Genomic DNA, 20,054 nt, shown 5'->3' with positions numbered 1-20,054 from the left:
GACACAGGAGCGGGGCCGGATCGAGGGAGACAGTGAGATTTCGTTTCTGACAGATTCTGACTTTTCTGTTTCCTGTAGAAGAACCAGAAAAATCTGATCGCTAAAGATTCAGAGTCCCTGTGATTTTAAAAGTGGTGTGAGCTCTGTTCTCTTGGGACTTGAAGAGTTAAGTATTTACTTCGAAAAATAATTTTTTTCTAAAATGTCACAGGAACTGGGGAAATACTTCCAACCAGAACTGGAACTTGGAGGAGTTACTTTCCTAAAATGACTCGTGTTCATCAGAGACAGTTAAAGAGCCTGAAGCAGAGAGAGCTCTAGGAAGAGGCATGTGTGACGGGGAGACCTTGTTCTTCCATCCTTAGCACCTTCCGCCTCTTTCTGGAAAGACAGATTTTACAGAGGAAGGGCAGGCTCTGTGGCTCGGGTATGAAGGTGGCATTTAAAATTGTGCTCAAGTTTTTTTTCCCTGAATAGTAGGGAGTGAGCTGACACTTCATCTTCTAAATGCCCCTCTTTTGGAATAGAAAATTATGGCTCATTATTTACTGGCCGTCCCGAGAGTAAAGAGGACGTGACAGAGACTCAGTGCTTACCTTTCAGAGCAGAATGAGCTCCAACAAGGCTTGGAGACAAGAGATCCAATTCTATGTGAGCCCTGAACTTAAAAAAAGGGGGGGTGGGGCTTTCCCTCTGAGCCTCGGTTTCCACATCTGTGAAATAATAGCAGTGGTCAGAAAATGTGGTGAGCACCAAGAGATGCTACTTGGGAAAGCGCTTGGTCAATTGTGCAGTGTAATACACAGGCTTCGGTTACTGATGTTCTTAAACTCCCTGATAAATGCTGGATACATCCTGTAATGTGTAAAAAGTCCTTGACTCCACCCAGATTGTCATTTATTTATTCAGTAAATGTCTGTTGAGTTTCTCCTATGTGCCAGGCTCTGTACATACAAAGTCGTGCTCTCAAGACTTTCTGGGATCACAGACAAGTCAGTCCCATGTTACAGAATTCTGCGGTGCAGGCCATCATCAGAGTATGAGCAGAGTGTTATAAAAGCACCAAGCCAGGGCCACTGTTTCAGAGCGGGAAGGAGAGTGAGAAAAACTCCCTGGAAGAAGTGACACCAGAGTGGGGTTTTGGAGGATGAGTGGCAGTGCACTAGAGTGCTTCTCAGACTTTACTGTGCATACTAGTCACCTGGGTGTGGGGTGTTGAAATGAAGAATCTGATTCTCTAGGTCTGGAACAGGGCCTGGGGTTCTGCATTTCTCATGCACCCCATGGTCGGAGCACATTCTGAGTAACCAGAAATTCAGCGTTGAAGGGAAGGGACATCCAGGCTGCCGGACCTGGGTGAGCATAGGCAGTGGGTCTGGAAGCAGCATGATGTACTCGGGAAGTGACAGGTCATGAGAGGTCAGGGGTAAGCGGAGTCAGGTCAGCAAGACCTCATTTGCAGCTCCTGGCCAGAATTACAGAAACTTCAGGAAGAGGTGATTTTCCCTGCAAAGCGTCACTGCACACACCGCAAGCCACAAGAAACGGTCAGGCCGCCGTGAGCACTGCCCGGTCCCCTGACACACGACCGTAGAATGAGGTTTCTCCCTATCTGGAGAACCAGTTCTGCCTGAGCTGGTCCCTCCAGCCGGGGCCCAGGAGGGTCCTTGCGGGGTCTGCCTCTGGGGTCTGAAATGCTGGTTTCCTTCCAGATTAAAGAGCTCACGGGCAACCTCAGCAGAAGCTCTCCATCTTCCAGCCTGTCACCCGGCTCGGGGGGCACAGACTCAGACTCTTCCTTCCCACCCACGCCCACCGCAGAGAGGAGTGTGGCGATATCGGTGAAAGACCAGAGGAAGGCCATCAGGACGCTGCTGGCCTGGGTGCAGAGGAAAACGAGGAAGTAAGGCCCCCGCCCTGGCCCCCATCCCCCCGCGCGGCTGCCGGGCCGAGGGAGGGGCCCCTCCCCTGGGAGGGGAGGCAAGAGGGGCACCGCCATTTACTCAGTCACGTGCCCGAGTGTGCCTGGCGTTTCACGGGGACTCTCAGAGGAAGGAACACTGTCCGTCTCTCTGTTTCTGCGCTGAAAACTGTTTGGCTTGCAGAATTTGCATGTAAATCGAAGGAGCCTTCACCATGTTCAGTCCCAAAGTAGGCGCATCTCTCGGATCCTAACATGTCCGTATGTGTTATTAAGCTTCTGGGCGTCTTTCAGAGTCTGCAGCGACTTAAAAACTAAGAACAGTAAAGGCTGCAACATATCAGAATTAGGGCTGGCCCTTCCAAAACCAAAGCAGGTGAACTGGAGCCTAGCCTCCTGTTTTGACCCCTGCGTGACTGGGGAGACCCTGAGACCCTACCTCTCTAAGCTGCACCCATAAGATGGTGACTTGCCGTTCACTGCCTTGCAGGGTAGTGAGGATGCCAGGAAATAAACTCCATGAAAGCGCCTTGCAGAGCATCGGCACTTAATAAACACTTAACATCAGATCCCGTCTCCCCAGTGTCCGGAAGTAAAAGATGGCGGGGAAAAAAAGATGGGAGAGAGGTTGGACCTTTGGAGTTTGATTAAGGGGTCAAGCATCATAAGAGTCGATGAATGTTGCTTAAAAGAAAGAGAAAGAAAAATACCATATGAGATCGCTCATATGTGGAATCTAAAAAACAAAAACAAACAAACAAACAAAAACAAAGCATAAATACAGGACAGAAATAGACTCATGGACAGAGAATACAGACTTGTGGTTACCGGGGTGGGGGGTAGAGGGTGGGAAGGGATAGACTGGGATTTCAAAATTGTAGAATAGATAAACAAGATTACACTGTATAGCACAGGGAAATATACATAAAATGTTATGATAAATCACAGAGAAAAAAAAATAAGCCAACTAAAAGAGAGCTCGTTGCAGGAGTTAGGGTGACTGTAACGGAGAAGAAGTGTCTTTGTGGGGTGGGGCAGCGTACCTCCTTTGTGGTGCCATTTACAGGCGGGGGTACTTGTGAGAAAATGGCCCCCGTGGCCGTGGGGCCGATGGAATCCTAACACGGGCTGTGGCTTAACAGTCTTGTACCAACGTCAGGGTCCCGCCTCCAGTAACACACGCTGGTAGCCTAAGATGCTACCGCTGAAGGAGGCTGGGTGGAGGGTCTGCAAGGGCTCTTTGTACTGCTTTTGCAACTTCTTAGGACCCTCAAATGATTTCTAAATAAAAAGATGTTTGTTTTTTGGGTTTTTTTAGACAGTTCAGTGACCATAGTTGGGAGATTGGCAAGGGGTCTTAAAGGATGGATTCTAAAGAACATTAGTGCCTGGCAGGATTATCTATCTTTGTCACTTTTTTTTTAATTTATTTTTTATTTTTGTTTTGGGAGAAGTAATTGAGGTTTTTTTTTTTTTTGATAGAGGTACTGGGGATTGAACCCAGGACCTTGTGCATGCTAGGCATGCACTCTACCACTGAGCTATACCCTCCCCTATCTTTGTCACTTTTAAAGTTACATTTTATTTATATTAATAATGTCATTAAGGTTGGGGGAGGGTGTAGCTCAGTGGTAGAGCGTGTGCTTAGCATGCATGAGGTCCTGGGTTCAATCCCCAGTACCTCTGTAAAAAAAACTAAATAAATGAAGCTAATTACCCCCAAAAAAACAAAACAAAACAAAACAAAACCAAAAACAATGACATTAGCTGTCACTTAGGAGTGGCTTCCGTGTGCTACCCCCTTAGATTGTTCACATGACGTGGCCCTTCTTGTGGCTTCAACCTGACACTTCCCCACGACAGCCACCCTGTTTTATAAATGAGGAGTTCGCGGCTTAGAGGGTACATGACCGGCCCAGGGCCGTGGCACTGGGAGACCAGAGGGGCAGCCGGGGTGTGAACTTGCGTCTTTCGGGCTCCTTTTTTATTGCACAGCGAATCTGTGTTTGCTGCATTTTGAATCTCACTGATAAAAGGAACAGCGCATAAAATGGCTCCTTTAGATGGATAGGTAGATAGGTAGAAAGAAAGGAAGGAAGGGAGGGAGGGAGGGATGGAGGGAGGGAAAGAATTGGCGAACATGAGGTCCTGTGCTGTCTCTTTGTGTGATATATACCTTCCTATTCTGTTTGTCTGGGAATGGAAACCTGGATGGTTCAGTGCAGCTGTCCCCGTGCTCAGGGCTGGGGGCGTCTGGGCCTCACTGGGTCAGCAGCTCCTGGCCCCACTTGGGGGCCAGCGAGGCACCGCCGAGTCTGCTTCCTGACCTGTGCTGGGGCGGCGGCTCTTCCTCAGGTACGGCGTGGCGGTGCAGGACTTCGCCGGCAGCTGGAGAAGCGGGCTGGCTTTCCTGGCCGTGATCAAGGCCATCGACCCCAGCCTGGTCGACATGAAGCAGGCGCTGGAAAACTCCATGCGGGAAAATCTAGAGAAGGCTTTCAGCATTGCCCACGATGCCCTCCACATCCCCAGGCTCCTGGAGCCGGAAGGTAGCGGTGGTTCTCTCTTTTTCTTCCTTGGTAACAATTTTTTCTATTACATATGTAACACCTGCTGTCCATGTAGAAAATCTGGAACAGCCAGAAAAATCTAATGAATTTTTATCTCTTCTATATCCCTACCACTGAGATCATTTTCCCACCATTTTTCTATGCATCTAATTACATTTTTTACATAATTGGGGTCATTCAGTGTATGTAGATTTATTGTATCTTACTTTTTAAAAATCTAACACTGTAATTGTGACATAACTATTTTGCATGCTGTTGTGATGTCTTCATTATGCATCTTTTTGGCTGCATAATATTCCATCGGGTAGATGTACCACAATTTACTTAGCTCTTCTACCACTGGTGGATGTTGAAATTTTTTGGGAGTAGTCATGTTTTTCTGTAACACTACAGTGAACATCTTATTGAATAAAGCTCAGCATGCATCTCAGATTATTTCCTTCAGGACCAGGTCCCATCGTTGGAATGAGAAAGTATACACCTTTTTTTTTTTAACTTTCACATATTTATTTTTATTTTTTAATTTAAAAAAAATTTTTTATTGAAGTGTAGTCTATTTATAGTGTTAGTTTCAGGTGTACAGGAAAGCAATTCAGTTGAAAGTACACACCCTTTTAAGGTGCTTGGTTATCTCTGTCAAATTGCTTTCCACGTGGGTTAGGACTGCCGAACTTAGGGCTCCCTCCAGCAGCGTGTAAGGGTCCTGGTTCACCAGACTCACTGATGGGGCCGGCCGTGAGCTGGCTGCTAGCAGTGGGGAACTTAGATCGCAGGGAGTAACAGAATCCTGGGAACAAGAAGCCCTGAACTCTGCATCCCAGCCTCTCCGCTCATTAGCCAGATGAGGCTTCACTCAAATCATTCTAGTTAAAAATCGCATGTTCGTGTGTCTAACTCCTGTCTCTCTCTTAACAGACATCATGGTTGACACACCGGACGAGCAGTCCATCGTGACTTACGTGGCACAGTTTCTAGAACATTTCCCAGAGTTGGAAGCCGTATGTCTGTTTTCCTTACCTCTAATTTAGAAACGGTACTCTCCCATCAGCTGGCCATCAGACGGAGCTGGGGCTCGGGCTGTGTTACTCCGTGTGATGGGCTGTAATTGTCAAAGCTTGGGCTCAAGTCCCTTGAGCCTTGTCTTGTCACATTTTCATTTCAAAATCGTATGTAACACGTATGACATTTAAAAGCAGTATGGGAAGTGAGCCACACCTCCCCCAAACCTCCTCTATCCCCAAACTCTGTGAAGATCATAAAAGATGCCCACTTGTGATATGGGTCAGCTGCTCAATTTTTCAGCTGTCAGATGGAACGTTTTAGCAGCCTTACCAGATTTAATCAGAACTTAAAAGATGATAAAAGACAATGACCATTCAAAAGCATGCCTTTTTAGTTTCGGAATCTGAGTATACTTGGGGACAGGTTGTTTTGGAGCAGAATCAGACCTTTTAGAAGTTATCATGGTTCCGTTGACCCTCCACCCAACCCAAGCACAAGCCTGAGACAGTAATAGGAATGACCAGAACAAGAACAGCGGTCCTATATTGAGTTTATTGGAAAGTTACTGAACACCGAATGCTGGCTCAGGGGAACTTGGCAATAAACTAGATGGATGAAGTCCCCGACCTTGTGTAGCTTTGTTCTAATAGAGAAAACAGTTGACAAGTCAGCAAAGCATTATAACTTCAGGTGGTTAGAAGTACTAGACCAGAAGAAGACAAGCATGAAGAACTAATGCTCGCAGGGGGAACAGGCTGCTCTTTTAGCTGGAGGCTCGTCAGGTGGCTGTCCTGTGTGTCTCTGGGCTGACCGCCACTCCTGCAACCCGGCATGGCCCAGTACCATTATCTTCATTTTACAGGTGAGAAAACAGACGCTTAAACCAGACAGAGGTCTCTCCAGGGTCACACAGCTACCAAGCGCACAGCTAGAGTTTGATCCCAGCTCTCTGTGGTTCCAAAGTTCAGGCTGTTACATCCCTTACAACGTATGGCTGATACAGAGACCCGCTTTGGTGCAGCTCAGAAGAGGCAAACTGGGTCCTCCCCAGGCTGTGGCTTTCACTCCGGTCCCTGCCTGTGCATGTGTTTCACATCTGTTTCCGGACCATGGATTTTCCCAGGGTGCTTTAGAAGCAGGCATTCTGTGGGCTGGAATGTCAGTTCTGCCACTCGAAGCTGTGTGACCTCGAGCTGCTTACTTAACCTCTCTGACGCATATTGGAATGAGATGGCTCTGTCAAATGGAAATATGACCCACATTTCAGTTATGTGAAGTCTGAGTAGATACGGAAAGTACCTACTCCTGTGCTTGGCACAACAGTTGGTGCTTAGAAAATGGTGGTGATTGTTATTATTTTATAATTTAATCTTCATAGTCCATTACTGAACTCTGAAATACTAGGCAGTAGATCTTTATTAGCCCTGAGGTCTCAAGCTGTAGGGAGAGTTCGAAATCAGCTAAAACTTAAGATACTTGTGTGAGTCAAGGTCACGGCCAGGATTCAACAAATCTGACCCTTGGATATTCCCAGGGCTGGAGTCAGAGACTGGGCCTGGGGAAAGAGAGGTTGAACAAAATATGTTACCTGGACAAACTCATCCTGACCCAAAAATCACAGTGCATCACCATGGAACAGTCCACTCACATCCCTAGGGGACTGATTACACATGAGCCATTCCAGCTAATCTAGACGCCCACTGAATTACTGCCTAATAGTTCAGCTGCGTTTAGTTTGTTTCAATAAACATTCGTTAAGACCTGGCCACGTACCAGACCTTGTGCCCGGTTTTATGGCCTGACGTATGGTTTATTTGCATAAATGCACCTTGAAAAGAAGGTGTCTTGTGCCGTGAAAGCATTGACAGTCTTTAAATATCAATTAAGTTGAGTTGGTTAATATGCTGCTCTAATATTCTATAGACATATTGATTTCTTTTTCTGCTTTTCCTATCAGTGGGTTTGAGGAAAAAATGTCAAAAATCTCCAACTCATGATTGTGGGTTTATGTCTCTTCTAAGTTCTGTCATTTTTTACTTTGTGTCTGTTGAAGGCATGCCACACACGCTCACACGGCTAGGACTGTTGACTTTTCCTGATGATGTCATCTCTTTTTAATGCCATTTCTCCCTTTGTCTTGAAGTGCACTTTGTTGGATGGGAATATAGCTTTATTGGCTTTCTTATGATTAGCATTTGTATGAGCTATCTTTTTCCATCTTTCTCCTTTATGTGTACGTGTGCTTAGATTTAAAGCATGTCTCTTGTAAATAGTATACAGTTGGGTCTTATTTTGTATCCATTCCGACAAGAATTAGTGTGTCATTTTATGAATGTATTTTTTTGACCATCTACATAGATGTAATCTACCATTGATTATTGTTTGCCATTGGTCCTTTTGGTTCTATGCACCTGTGTCCTTCCTTTCTAACTTTTTTTTTTTGGATTTCTCAATTATTTTTTTGTTTCCACTTTATCTCTGTTAGCTTTTTAGCCACATCTTCTCATTTTATCTTTTTAGTAGTTTTCCTCTGGATTGTAACAGTCATCTTGAACATGTCTCAACCTACCTTGAATTACTATTATACAACTTTTACGTAAAACATGTTTATTTATTTTTATATATGCAACTATTTAATTACACTCACCATGTCTCCATTCTTTTGGGCTGATATTGTCATTTTCTTTGCTGCTTTATATGTTTTAATCCCCAATGCTTTGTTATTATTTTTACTTTGAACAGGAGACTTTTTGAGAAAACTTTTTAAACAGTCTTCTATATTGACCACACGTTTACCGTTTCCAGTACTTTTCATTCCCTGCTTCAGACCCAGGCTTCTGTCTGTAATCATTTTCTTTCAGCCTGAAGAACGACCTTTGTATTTCTTGCAGTGTTGGTTAAATAGTTACTTTAGAGTCTTTATTTGCTAGTCAGAACCCTGGATCATATTTGGATCTACTTCTGATGACTATTATTTCTCTCGATCCTGAGTCTGTTCTCTTCTTCGTGTCTTAACATTTTTTATTTTATGCCAGATCTGATGTATAAAAGTAACAGGAGAGTGGAGGTAGATGACATTTTCCCCCAGAGAATGTAGCCCTTTCCCAAACAAGGACCTGCGATGAGGAGCTGATCATTTTGCCCTTCTCGGGGGGTTGATACGGAATCCATTGCAGTTTTATTTAATTTCAGCCCTCTGGCTTCAAATAATGTTAGAATGAGGTCAACCACTCTCCCCAGCAGTGCACTGGGAGCCACTCACTGCAGTACCACCAGGATGATTCTCTGCTTTCAACCTGGCTCTCAGCGGTGTGTTACTGAGCAAAAGTCCCTTATGGGAGAATTAGCACATGAGGGGAGTTGGTTTTGCATTTGGGGTCCTTCCAGATTCAGTCTCTCACACCAGCCCACACAACAAATAAAGATTTAGCTGATCTTTCTTGATCTCAGGCGGGTTCGTCTCCTGTCCACACTCAGACTAGGCAGTGACCCACCGGTATGACGTCACTGACGATCTCTGCTCACTTAGGAAGGGCTCATCCTTCTCCAGAGTTCAGTTCATTGAGATGTCTTTGCATCCGTAGCTCTAGAAAACATATTCTTTTTAACTTATCTGGTGTTTTCACATTTCAGCAGAAACAAGGGTCATTTGCCCATTGACACCTTAATCAGAGCCCTTCCATTAGTTCTAAGGCGCTTTCTCTGCTTTGGTTTTTGTTTTTTGAGTGGAGACAATACGTTGCACTGAGATGCTCTGCTGATTCCACGTTGCCCTGTGCTTCCTTGCAGGAGGATTTTGTGGATTCAGAACAAGAAGCCCCCATTGAATCCACCTTTGTTCGCATCAAAGAAACCCCTTCCGAACAGGAGAGCACCATCTTCCTTCTGACTGAGAATGGGGAACGTGCCTACACCGTGAACCATGAGACCAGCCACCCACCACCCTCCAAAGTCTTCGTCTGCGACAAGCCTGACAGTGTGAAGGAACACTGCCTGGGCGGTGTTTCCAGCCAGGAGCTGTCAGACAGCTCCACCGAGATCATGCACCAGATCATCGACCAGGTTCTCCAGGGGGTGCCGGGGAAGACCAACGACACCAGTGAGCCGCCTCCAGAAACTTCCATCTTATCGTCCAGAAGGGACAACCGGAGGTCCAACTCTCTGCCAATCAAGAAAACTGTGCACTTCGAGGCTGACGTCTACCCGGATGCCTCCTGCAGTGACGACCCTTCCTACAGGCAAAACTTTCGCTTCGAAGGGAGCCCAAGAGCAACAAAGGAGTTGTCCAAGCAGGATGGACATGTCTCGGCAGTGGAGGTTGCTGAAGAAACACCAAAACAGGAAGCCCCAAAGGTCCTGGAAGCCGCCTCCGACAAGGCTCCCGGCGACGTGTCTTTGGTGGATGCGAAGGTCGATCATTCTGAGGCATTCCAGACCTCTCCCTCCTGGGATGGGGCGTCAGAGAGGGCAGGCAGCCGCGAGGAAGAAAGTCGGCCCCTCTCACCCCTTGGAGACAATACCGTCATGGCTGAATCCTTGGAGATCAAGGTTAAACTGCTGACTGTAGAAGCTATGGATAAAGAGGACTATTTCGAGGGCATCCCATTAAAAGCCTCTAAGTTTAACAGCAACCTCACGGATTTTGCCTCCACCAGCCAGGCCTTCAGCGAGGTTCCTTTGCCTCATGAGAACAAACCTGCTGAAGATGGGGTATTGGAGGATCATTTGGAGAAACTGGGTAAGAGTGGGGATAAATCTGCCCACAAAAAGATGGATTCGGAAGAGCCTCCGGTGATGCCCGAGCAGCACACACCTCCCAAGGACCCTGGAGCAGAGGACCAAGGCTGTTCTTCGGCCCCCGAGGAGGCAGCTGTGGATAAAAAGCCAGAAGTGTATGAAAAGGCCAAGCGAAAGTCTCCACATCGCCATAAAGGGGAGGAGGAAGGGGACCCCGACAACACACAGGGGCTGGGGGGAGAATTACCTTCCAGCCCGCCCAGCAACAACGTCAGCTTGGAGACCCTCCAGAGCCCCAGTGAAGAAGGCCTGGATTTCAGGCCGTCGCCGCCGCTCTCCAAGATCTCCGTCATCCCCCACGACCTCTTCTATTACCCACATTACGAGATCCCCCTGGCGGCGGTTTTGGAGGCTTATGCCGAAGGTTCAGAGGATTTGAAAAATGAAGACATGGACCTCGAAGAATCAGAGGGCTACCTGCCGGACCTGGGGTCCAGGGAGGAGGAGGCCGACGAGGCTGAGGGCTCCCAGAGCAGCTGCAGCTTCCTGGGGCTGCGTGAGGACCTCTCCTGGGCCAGCATCACGGAGGATGCCAGACCAGCCTCTGAACCTGCTCCCCCAGCCCCGCAAGGGGACCACCAGCAGAGGGAGGCTGAAGAGAGTGCCCCTGGGGAGAGCCATCAGGTACTGGATTGTGGGTTCGGGAACCCTGGGCCTACATGGGGAGTTCTGTATGTCTCTGATTGACGAAATAGAGAAAGGAAGCCTCCCCCACAGACCTTCTGGGTCCAGAATATCAGGTGACACTCGCTCAGGCTCAGGCAAGGGCAGGGTTAGCAACCTGGACCCCTCACTGGCCTCCCCTTAGTCCCAGCCACGCCCACAGGCTTCAGGAGGCTCAGATGAGGTCATGTCTCAGGGTCCAGCAGAGCAGCAGCAGGAATCACTCTAAATCATACTCATGGCTCCACATTGCGTGCACTCAGTGAGCCGTAGTGCCCCTTCCTCGCCTGGGAAGACCAAGCCAGGCCTCACCTTGGACTCCGGCCTTGATTTTTAAATGCACTATTGTTTGGCTCCCATGTGTAGAAGTGGGTGGTGTAAACAGCACAAGGGATACTCGCATTCTGAGCTGGAGCAGTGAGGCACACAGTCCTCTGCCACCTCGTGTCACCGTTTCATCCAGCCCAGCAGCTCAAGAGGGGCCACCAGAGGGAGCAGCGAGAGCGTGCGGGGCTCCCTGACCCGATGCCCCTTTGGGTCCCCCTTCCTGCGCCCCCTCTAGCCAAGCCCGCCTCCTCTCTGCCTCCCAGATGCTCCTCCGCAGCTCCTCTGCCTCTAGGCTTTTCTCTTGCTGTTCCCTGCTCTGGACACCCTTCCCTGAACTTCACTTGGCAAACACTTATTTCCCTTCAAAGCCTGATACCAACGGCGCCCCCTCCCAGGAGGCTGCCCAGCCCCTCTCCGCCGGCAGAGAGGTCGCTCTCATCTAGAACAGTAGCATTTTGGACGTTAACACCCTGGTTTCGTGGGCTGTGATTTACTCTCCCAGGAAAGAGTATTTGTGTATGAATCTCTGGGCTCCAGAGGTCAGCCTGACGGGGCCTCCAAAGGGGGAGACAAGGGGTGCTGCTTGAGGGCTTGGGGTCCAAGGTGAGGTCAGGTGGATGAATCCCCCGGGGTGAAAGGCCACGCTCGGGCTCAGGGCAGTGGAGAGTCAGGGCCCAAGGGTGCTCAGAGGAGTGAGAAAGCCTGGCCCTGGGGAGGCTGCAGGAGAAGGGGAACCTGAGTGGCCTTAAGAGACTTTTAGGATTTAGATGGGCCAGAAATGGTAGCCCCATGTACAGGTTTGCCAACTCCAGACAGCGGGGAGTAGCCCCTGGGGCACTGGGAGGAGCAGGGTCCTCCGGCACTAAGAGCCTTGGAGATGTGGCGGGATGGGTGGTTTGGGGCTGAGCACCTGCTCTTTGTCCATCTTTGGAGGGAGAAGAGGGCTGGTTGGTGCCCATGACCCGCCTGCCACCTTCCCCCCTGCCCTGGGGAGAGGAACCCAGCCCTCCCTCCCCCCCCCACCTGCTCTCTGCTGACTTGTCAGAGCAGGCTCGTCCTGTAGGAGACCCCAAGATCCAGTGGTGTGAGAAGTGTCCCTCAGTGACATCGCATCTCGGGGTCCCCAGGTTGGGGGATGTCAACAGCACCTGGGGCGATTCTCCAGATTGTTACAGGCCAAAAACACTCTTTTAGGACTAAAGAAAGGGGACTGGGTGGGTGGTGGGAAGAAAGCCTGTGTCGCCTTACCTCTCTGCATTACTCAAAATGGCCAATGAGTGGCTAAGTTCGCCTCCCGCAGTGATGGATGGTGACCTGTGGGATGCAGATGAGACATTACATTCTCTGCTTTCCTTCCAGAGGCAGGCTGTGCACCTGTGTGTGCCGGCATGTGGACAGGTGACGGGGGTGGAAAGAGCCCGGGGTTGGGGATGGCATCAGCAGACCCAGGTTTGAATCCATCTTACATGGAGCCAGGGGTGGGGAGAGCTTGCATTTCTTGGTACCTTTGCCCACGTCTCTCAGCTCTGATCTGCTTCCTCCGTCTCTCTCCTGTCCAACGAGCAAGTGCCCAGGGCTGCCAGGCACACTTTGCAGTTGGCCCCCGAGTGCAGCCCTGGCCCTGAGCCCTGTGAGCCAGCAGGACGGGGGGTCACAGCCGGGATGGCAGGTGAGGTCTGTGAGTCTTGCCGCCTGACGGACAAAGTGACGTGGGACAGAGCATTTCTCTGATGCCTGGCCCTCCTTCGAAAAGAAACGAAAAAACTGTCTTCTAAAGGGACTAGAAAATGGCAAGTTCTTCTTCTAGTCTTCAAAAAAATTAGTTCTCTCCTCTTCTCACCTTTTAGAAAAGGTAGCAGTTGCCTGTTGATGCTGGAGGAGGAACTGGCTTTTCGGATTGCTGGGGGCGGTTTTAATTTCTGCAGGGAGCTTTGTTCTCCCAGGCTGCATGGGCCTGGCCACTGAAGTCGTCGTCTTTGAACACCTATTGAGCAGGTTTTTCCAGCCCCTGTAGGAATTCTTGAGAAGGTGCCCCAGCAATCCCCACGCTGCTGCTGCTTTTTTTTTTTGAGTGCCGCCCGCCGCCTTCTTCTTCTTTTTTTAACTGATTTCACGCCGGCACATTGCTGGTAGGTTTTAGAGTGCCTGGTGGGGCCGGTGGCCTAAGAATCTTCCTTATCAAATAAATGCTACAGATGTTGCACTAGGATCCACCTTCAGCCAAATGCAGTGAAGGTGTCATCTCTCCAAACGCAGGGACCTCCAAGATTCATTCCTCTGTTTAAGGGGGTGATGGTTGTGTGAAGGGGCCAACCATTGCCCACTGCAAGGCACATCCTTTATAGGAAACACTGTGGTATAGTGGGAAGAGGTTGATCATTATTATACCCATTTGACAGACAAGGAAACTGAGGATCAGAGAGATGAAGTCAGTTGCTCAAGGTAAGATAGATGACTTAGCCGGGATTTGAAACCAGGTCTTACGAACTGTAAAACCCGTGCTGTTTTCACTCCCTCCGTCTGGAGTGAAACTCTGCATTTGAAACTCTGCAGAGGGAGCAGCGGTTCAGACGGGCTTGTCTTCCCTGTGGGCTGTACTGGAAAGAACCCATGGGAGAGGCAGGATTGGAAGCGGCACCCTAGCTGGGCCTGGGGGTCAAGGTGGAGCGGAGCACAACTGGAAGGTGTCACTCAGCATCAGCATAAAATGCTGACTTGTATTTGGTTGTCTTGTCCTTAAGTCCCAGGAATTCCCCAAGTCGGAAAACTTAGCAAACCCTTTAGAAGCGAAGGTAATGGAAGAATCGATCAGCAGTAAAAAAAAGGAGAAAAGGAAACATGTGGACCACGTAGAAAGTTCGATATTTATAGTGCCCGGAACTGTTCAATCCTCAGATGACCTCGAAGAAGACACTGGCGACCGCAAAGTCCCCTCCAGGTATTTTATTAACGTCTTCTCATCCCCTGAGCCTAAGCTGGGGTCCTACTCTTATGAGCTCATTCCCCTTTCAGGTTCTGACATCATGGGGGGAGGGACACAGGGGCGGGGCTGGACGGCAGAGGAAGCACAGATTCAGACAAAGTCCTCATCCTCCACTCCTGGGCTCCCCCATCAAAGTTACCGCTATCAGACCTGCTCATAGGAAGGACCGGAACTCTGCCTCCTCCCCTCACTCCGCATAGCTTTGGGTAGAAACTAGCAGTGACAGAGAGATGGCTGAACCGTAGGTAGGGGTTGGGTATGAGGAATAAGAGACTTGGAGACTCTGCCAGCCGCCCTCGGCGCCGCCCTGATAGCCGCCAGTCGGGCTGGGTAGAGACTGAACTTAGCCGTTTATAAGCACCTTAGAGAACTGGAAGGGATGCGCTGCCTGTGGGCTGAAGGGACTGCTTATCCTCGTCACGTGAAAGCTGGACGTTAATATGACAGCTCCACCCACGAGTTTGGGTGCAGGGAAGTAAGGATGGTTGATTTGCTCCAGGGGAGGAGGAAGCAGAGATGTAATGAGCTTTAACTGGTAGGAAGCTTGTAGCTCACATCTGCTCTGTCACTGCAAGGCCACCGGATGATCCGGATTTGTTCCAGGGAGAATATTTAACTGCTAAATGTCAGAAGACCCCGGTAGCTCTCCATTACCACTCACCATCACGACAGTCACCATTTACCAGCCCTTATGTGTCAGGCGTTTCTCATACATCTCTTCTCCCCTCACCACCAACAGAGGCACTGGGAATTGAACCCAGGACCTCGTGCACACAAAGCACGTGCTCTGCCACTGAGCTATACCTGTCACCCACCCATACATTTCTTCATTAATCTTCGTGGGCACATGTGAGCAGGGAGGTGGAATCGTGCATCGCTACAGCAGACAAGGAAGCAGAGACGGCGCCTCCCAGCTTAGGAGATGGCAGTTCTGGGGTCTTGGACTCTGACCTGTGAGATTCCACGGTCCATGTTCTTCCTGTGACCCCACATTGCCTGTGCTGGGTGAGCCACGCTGGCTGCGAAGGGAGGTTATTGAGATGAGCACTGGGGGAGCGACTAGGGAGATGCACCTACAGGGAGAGCCAGAGGAGGGGCTGGCCGATGCCCTCCTCCCCACCTCCTTCCTGCTCCTCACCTCCCCTCTGCTTGGTTCCCAGGCCGGGATGTGGGGGAAGAAGGGAGAGCAGATGGAAGCCTGGGGGAGGAAGTGTGAGACACAGCTGAAAGCTGCCGCCAACTTAGCCGTGACTCCCAGAGTCCCTCTCGCTGCCCCTGGCCTGACTGTCCAGCAGACATCTGCCTTACTTGCAGCTGGACTCCGCTCTAAGCGCCATCACCTACTCCACCAAACTTAGGAGGGGCCATTGGTCAGTTGCCAGACCGCCCCACTTCTCCCTCAGCAGCTCAATTCTCAGCAGTCTTTGAGGGGCCACTGTGTGATGGGGGCCACTAGACTTGGAGCTTTCGGAGGAGGGCAGCCCAGCTCCATCCTCCAGGGGCTCACGGCCAGAGGGAGAGGAGACGCGCCCCATCTGTTCTGCGAGGATGGAGTGGACACCATAGGTGTGTTAGGAGGCAAGGAGGGACTTTACGTTGAGACCTCAGATGCAGGTGGAGATAGTCTGGGCAGCCTCGGGGGCTGAGACATCGTTTGGATTCAGCATTGAGGGAGGAGTAGGCTTTGGATTTGGGAAAGGGAGAGACAAGACTTTCTAAGTGGAAGAATCAGCCTGAGGAACAGTTGGCACGTAGCAGGCACCTTGGTAGATATTTGTCGAATGTTGGGGGTGGAGGGGAGAAGGAACGAGGGGGCATTGGAAGAAAGCAAGCATCTTGGATTCGCACCATCAGAAGGACCCAGTGAACATGAGTGCGTGGGGGATGGATATTGAAAAGTAAACCGTTATTTCAGTGTCTGTGTCAACGCAGAGGTTTTACTCTCATCTCTCCAAGGAGAGTCCGCACAGAGCAGGCAGCAGTCATGACCCCCCCCAGCTCCCCATCCCTGTCTCACTCCAGACAAAACTGGAACTATTATGAAGCATCTTAGCTGCCGTGGAAGCCTCCCACCAAACGTCAGCAGCTAGTGGGGGGCGGGGCACTCATGCACGTGGACGAACGCAGAGCCCGGAGCCCCTTCTGTGTGCAGGGCATCTCGCCTGCTCCCCTCTTTTACGCTCGAAACTGAGTTCAGAGAGACTGATACCTGGCCGAGGCCGTGGAATGGGACAGAGCCTGGAGGAAACTGTCATGACTGTCCCTGTACCAGGCACATCCACATCCAACACCTCGTTCTTCTGCTGAGCAGCAGGGCAGGGCCAGTGACCTATACTGCGCTGTTATCCCCACCAGCTCCATAAAGTAGGAGGGCTGGGAATGATGTCCCATTTCACAGAGGAGGCAAACTGATCCAAAATGTAAATATTTGGCTGAGGTTGCCAGTTAATCAGTCAGGAGCCAAGATAACAGCCAGGCCTCTGGCTGGGTATCTTTTTGCCACAGCCCTGAGCGAGCCAGGTTTCTCAGAAGATCAGAGATCCATTCCACGTCAGCCTCAAAGATATAGTCAAAAAATTAGCCTCCTCATGTGTGAAAGGAAAAGAGCTGGTTCCCGCAAGAGCTGGACTGTCAGCAGCACTGTGCAGAGCAGGGAGCACTGCAGAGGGAGTCCACACCCTGGGTCTCGGCCGGGGTCTGGCTTTAGCTTGCAGAGGACATCTGGTGAGTCCCAAGGCTTCAGGATGCTTGGAAAAAGAGATTCTTTCCTGTCCCCGAATCCTGTGATTGTTAAAAATATGTGGTCTGCATGCTATTTAAAATTCTTTCTCACTGTTCTTGTTTTTTTCTTGTGGTCCGGGGCTCAGCGTGTCTCATTAATATCATCCTATTTGTAAGCACATCCAACTTGAGTGGGCGTATTGGATAGAATGTCTCATTTCCATCACTAGGTCTGAAATCATAGCTTGCCTTCTTCCACAGGTGGCAGCTTCAGGATGGGGACAGTGAGGAGCTCTTGGTGGCACCAATTCAAAACATGTGTTTATTTTTCAGGACGAGTCACAGTGACTCCAGCATTTACATTCGACGACATACTGATAGGTCTTTGGAATCGGTTAGTATGTGCATTTCTTCTTCTTTCTGCCCCTGCTAATGAATTCCTTTCCATCCTTCCTCCTCCCCAGCCCAGAGCTTTGAAATTACTGACGTGCAACAGCTATGCTTTTGGATAGAAGACAAGCAAATTGAAACCTTGTCACTAAGCACAGTCCACTCGGATGTCCAGTCTGGGCAGTAGGGGTTGTAAATAAAGTGATGATTTTAAAGCCCGGAGGCCTCTTTGTCATAGCAAACGCATCCAAGACCCCCCTACCCCCGCACACACACCCAGAAAGATCACGTTCAAAAATGGACGTGCAGTATCAGCAGAGGGTTCGCTTTGTCTTCACAACCACTTAGCTCTGGGTGTGTTGGGACCCAGAGCCCCGGAGCCCCAGACTCCACCTTGCCCCGTTCGGGTTGTGGGGGGGGGGGGCGGGGCCTCTTCCGTTCACCAGTGGGGATAATGTAGACTCTTTGTTTCATAGTTTTATTTTGTAACTAGATGTTCGCAGTACTGAGAAAAGCATGGCATGCTCGGCTTTGTATGTTTAAAATCGTTCTATTTTCTGTTTCAGAGATTTCATCTTTACTAATTGGGTTGCGGGGGTTTTGTTTATAAATTTCACTGTAGGATCATTTTAGCTATGTTCAGTTGAGGAACGCAGCAGATCTGGACGACAGAAGAAACCGAATGTTAACCAGGTTGGTGGCTGTCCTCTGTGCTTTGTGGGGTTCAGATTTTTTTTGGCTTTTTAATTATGCAGCCTACCTTTTGGGGGTGGCTACTCTCCAACTCCGTTTTGTTGATAACAATACTCATGGTCTGGGGTCAGGCAAGAAAAACACCTGTTCCAGAAAAAATGAATATAACTTGAATATGAGTGGGAGGGAAAAGTAGATACTAACTAACATCCATGAGCCCTGAGCACAGTTCAGAAAATGACTCAGTTTTACTTGAAAAACAAGGTAACCACAAATCAAAAGCATACGAGAGAGTCACAAAAACCAAAAAGAAACCAAGCTAATACAAAAGGAAATTATCAAACCAGAAAAATACCATATCATTTATATATGGAATCTTTAAAAAAAATAATCAAACAAACTTATTTTTACAAAACAGAAACAGACTCTTACAGAAAACAAACTTACGGTCCCCGGAGGTGGGGGAGGGGGTGGTGGGAAGGGATAAATTGGGAGTTTGAGATTTGCAGATACTAATATGTATAAAATAAATAAACAAGTTCATACTGTATAGCACAGGGAACTATATGCAGTATCTTGTAGTAACCTATGGTTAAAAAGAATATGAAAATGAATATATGCATGTTCGTGTATGACTGAAGCATTGCGCTGTACACCAGAAATTGATACAACATTGTAAACTGGCTATACTTCAATAGAAATATATATTTAAGAGTTAAAAAAGGAAAAAGAAAATGACTAAGTTTAAAAGCAGGTCTGGGTCATGAGCCTCTGGCTGCATTTAGATAACACAGAGGCATGCTGGCTGGTTATCTGAGGTAGAACCAGGAGGAGGAAGCAGTGATGGGGTATTGTGTGTTCTCAGTGCTGTAGTCCCTGACAACTGTGTTCATTCTGTGTCGCCACTGCAGGTACAATACTCAGAAGCTCACTGAGCTGATTTTACAGTTTTATGGCATCAGAGCAGACATGAAGAGGGAATGCAAACATGCCAGGATGTCTATGAAAGTATTCCTTACTGTCAGAAAACTAGATGGCATAGACTAATAGTGCTGCATTGCCGTAATACTGCCCATTTAGAACCTAGGCAGGCAGAGAAATCTAAAACTTGGACAATTGTGAGATGCCCCTGTCCCTGTTAACGTTATTGAATTACTTGGTATTAATTGATTTTTAAAAAAATATTTGCCACAGATTTGAACTGACTTGGAAGGACTTAGATTATTGGAAGGGAAAGACTCTCTGAAAATTGCCTAACCCCTTGGAGTGTAATCCTTAGAAGTCCACTGCTCTGGCTCCTAAAAACAGAGGCAAGACTCGTTTCCCTCCTCTGCCATAAAATGGAAATATTAATTCACGGTTTCCACTGGGCTTGAAGTGCTCATAGGAAAATAGTACGTTCAGCTTTTATGAGACAGTCTTTGAAAACTGAACCTGCAAGGTTGAGAAATACAGTCGTGTTTTCCATGTTTGGGGGCACTTCTAACCTTGGCAATAAAAAATGTAGTTTAAATTTTCTCCAAAACCAGTTTTGAGAAAGAGAAAGAAATTCTGTCCTTTGTCTGTCATCTGCATGGCGATCACGCAGTTTCTAGACCAAGGCAAATGTTTAATCCCCTCTTGGCCTGGCCTCTCACTGTGTCAGGAGATGCTTCCGGGATGTGGTGGTTTTTGCTTCTCATAATCTCCATCTGGGATGGGAATCTCCATCCCGGGCCCTAAATGACCCTGAGAAGCTTACACTCTAGGCTTCTATAAATGCAGCTGCCAGCAGAGGCCCCCAACCCTGATTCCAGTCAGATTATGGCCCCTGGCCCTTTCCTGTCGCCACCATGCACCACCCTTCTGGGCTTTCTCCACCAGGCAAAAGTAAAATGTCACTTTAGCACTACCTTCTGTAAAATAGAAGAAGAAAGATGCATCTGATCAAAATCAAATCTGGTAATCATTTTTAAGGTTATATTCCAAAACCAAAAACAAAACCTTG

General features: G+C 48.7%; 1 protein-coding gene and 1 non-coding gene across 5 annotated transcripts in view; one reads left to right on the top strand and one right to left on the bottom strand.

The window, feature by feature from the left end:
- The window catches only part of CLMN (calmin), a 102,854-nt gene that overhangs the window by 82,059 nt on the left and 741 nt on the right, over positions 1 to 20,054 (top strand). The window contains exons 6-13 of one of the 4 annotated variants that reach the window (XM_072963660.1): positions 1,713 to 1,903; positions 4,277 to 4,470; positions 5,407 to 5,489; positions 9,283 to 10,914; positions 14,022 to 14,218; positions 17,318 to 17,378; positions 17,997 to 18,067; positions 18,979 to 19,129. In XM_072963660.1, coding sequence (XP_072819761.1) covers positions 1,713 to 1,903; positions 4,277 to 4,470; positions 5,407 to 5,489; positions 9,283 to 10,914; positions 14,022 to 14,218; positions 17,318 to 17,378; positions 17,997 to 18,067; positions 18,979 to 19,114 — 2,565 coding nt within the window. In that variant the 3' untranslated portion in view covers positions 19,115 to 19,129. Of the gene's footprint in view, positions 1 to 1,712; positions 1,904 to 4,276; positions 4,471 to 5,406; positions 5,490 to 9,282; positions 10,915 to 14,021; positions 14,219 to 17,317; positions 17,379 to 17,448; positions 17,593 to 17,940; positions 18,068 to 18,978; positions 19,130 to 20,054 lie in introns of those variants that run through there. The other 3 variants (XM_072963659.1, XM_072963661.1, XM_072963662.1) reach the window with 3 other exon arrangements.
- On the bottom strand, positions 15,000 to 15,071 carry TRNAT-UGU (transfer RNA threonine (anticodon UGU)). The gene has a single exon. It is a non-coding gene; the product is annotated as a tRNA-Thr (tRNA).

This window comes from Vicugna pacos, chromosome 6, assembly GCF_048564905.1.
Source record: "Vicugna pacos chromosome 6, VicPac4, whole genome shotgun sequence".
Lineage (NCBI taxonomy): Eukaryota > Metazoa > Chordata > Mammalia > Artiodactyla > Camelidae > Vicugna > Vicugna pacos.
The sequence above is the reverse complement of the archived record's forward strand: the minus strand, read 5'-3'. Positions and strand labels throughout refer to the sequence as shown.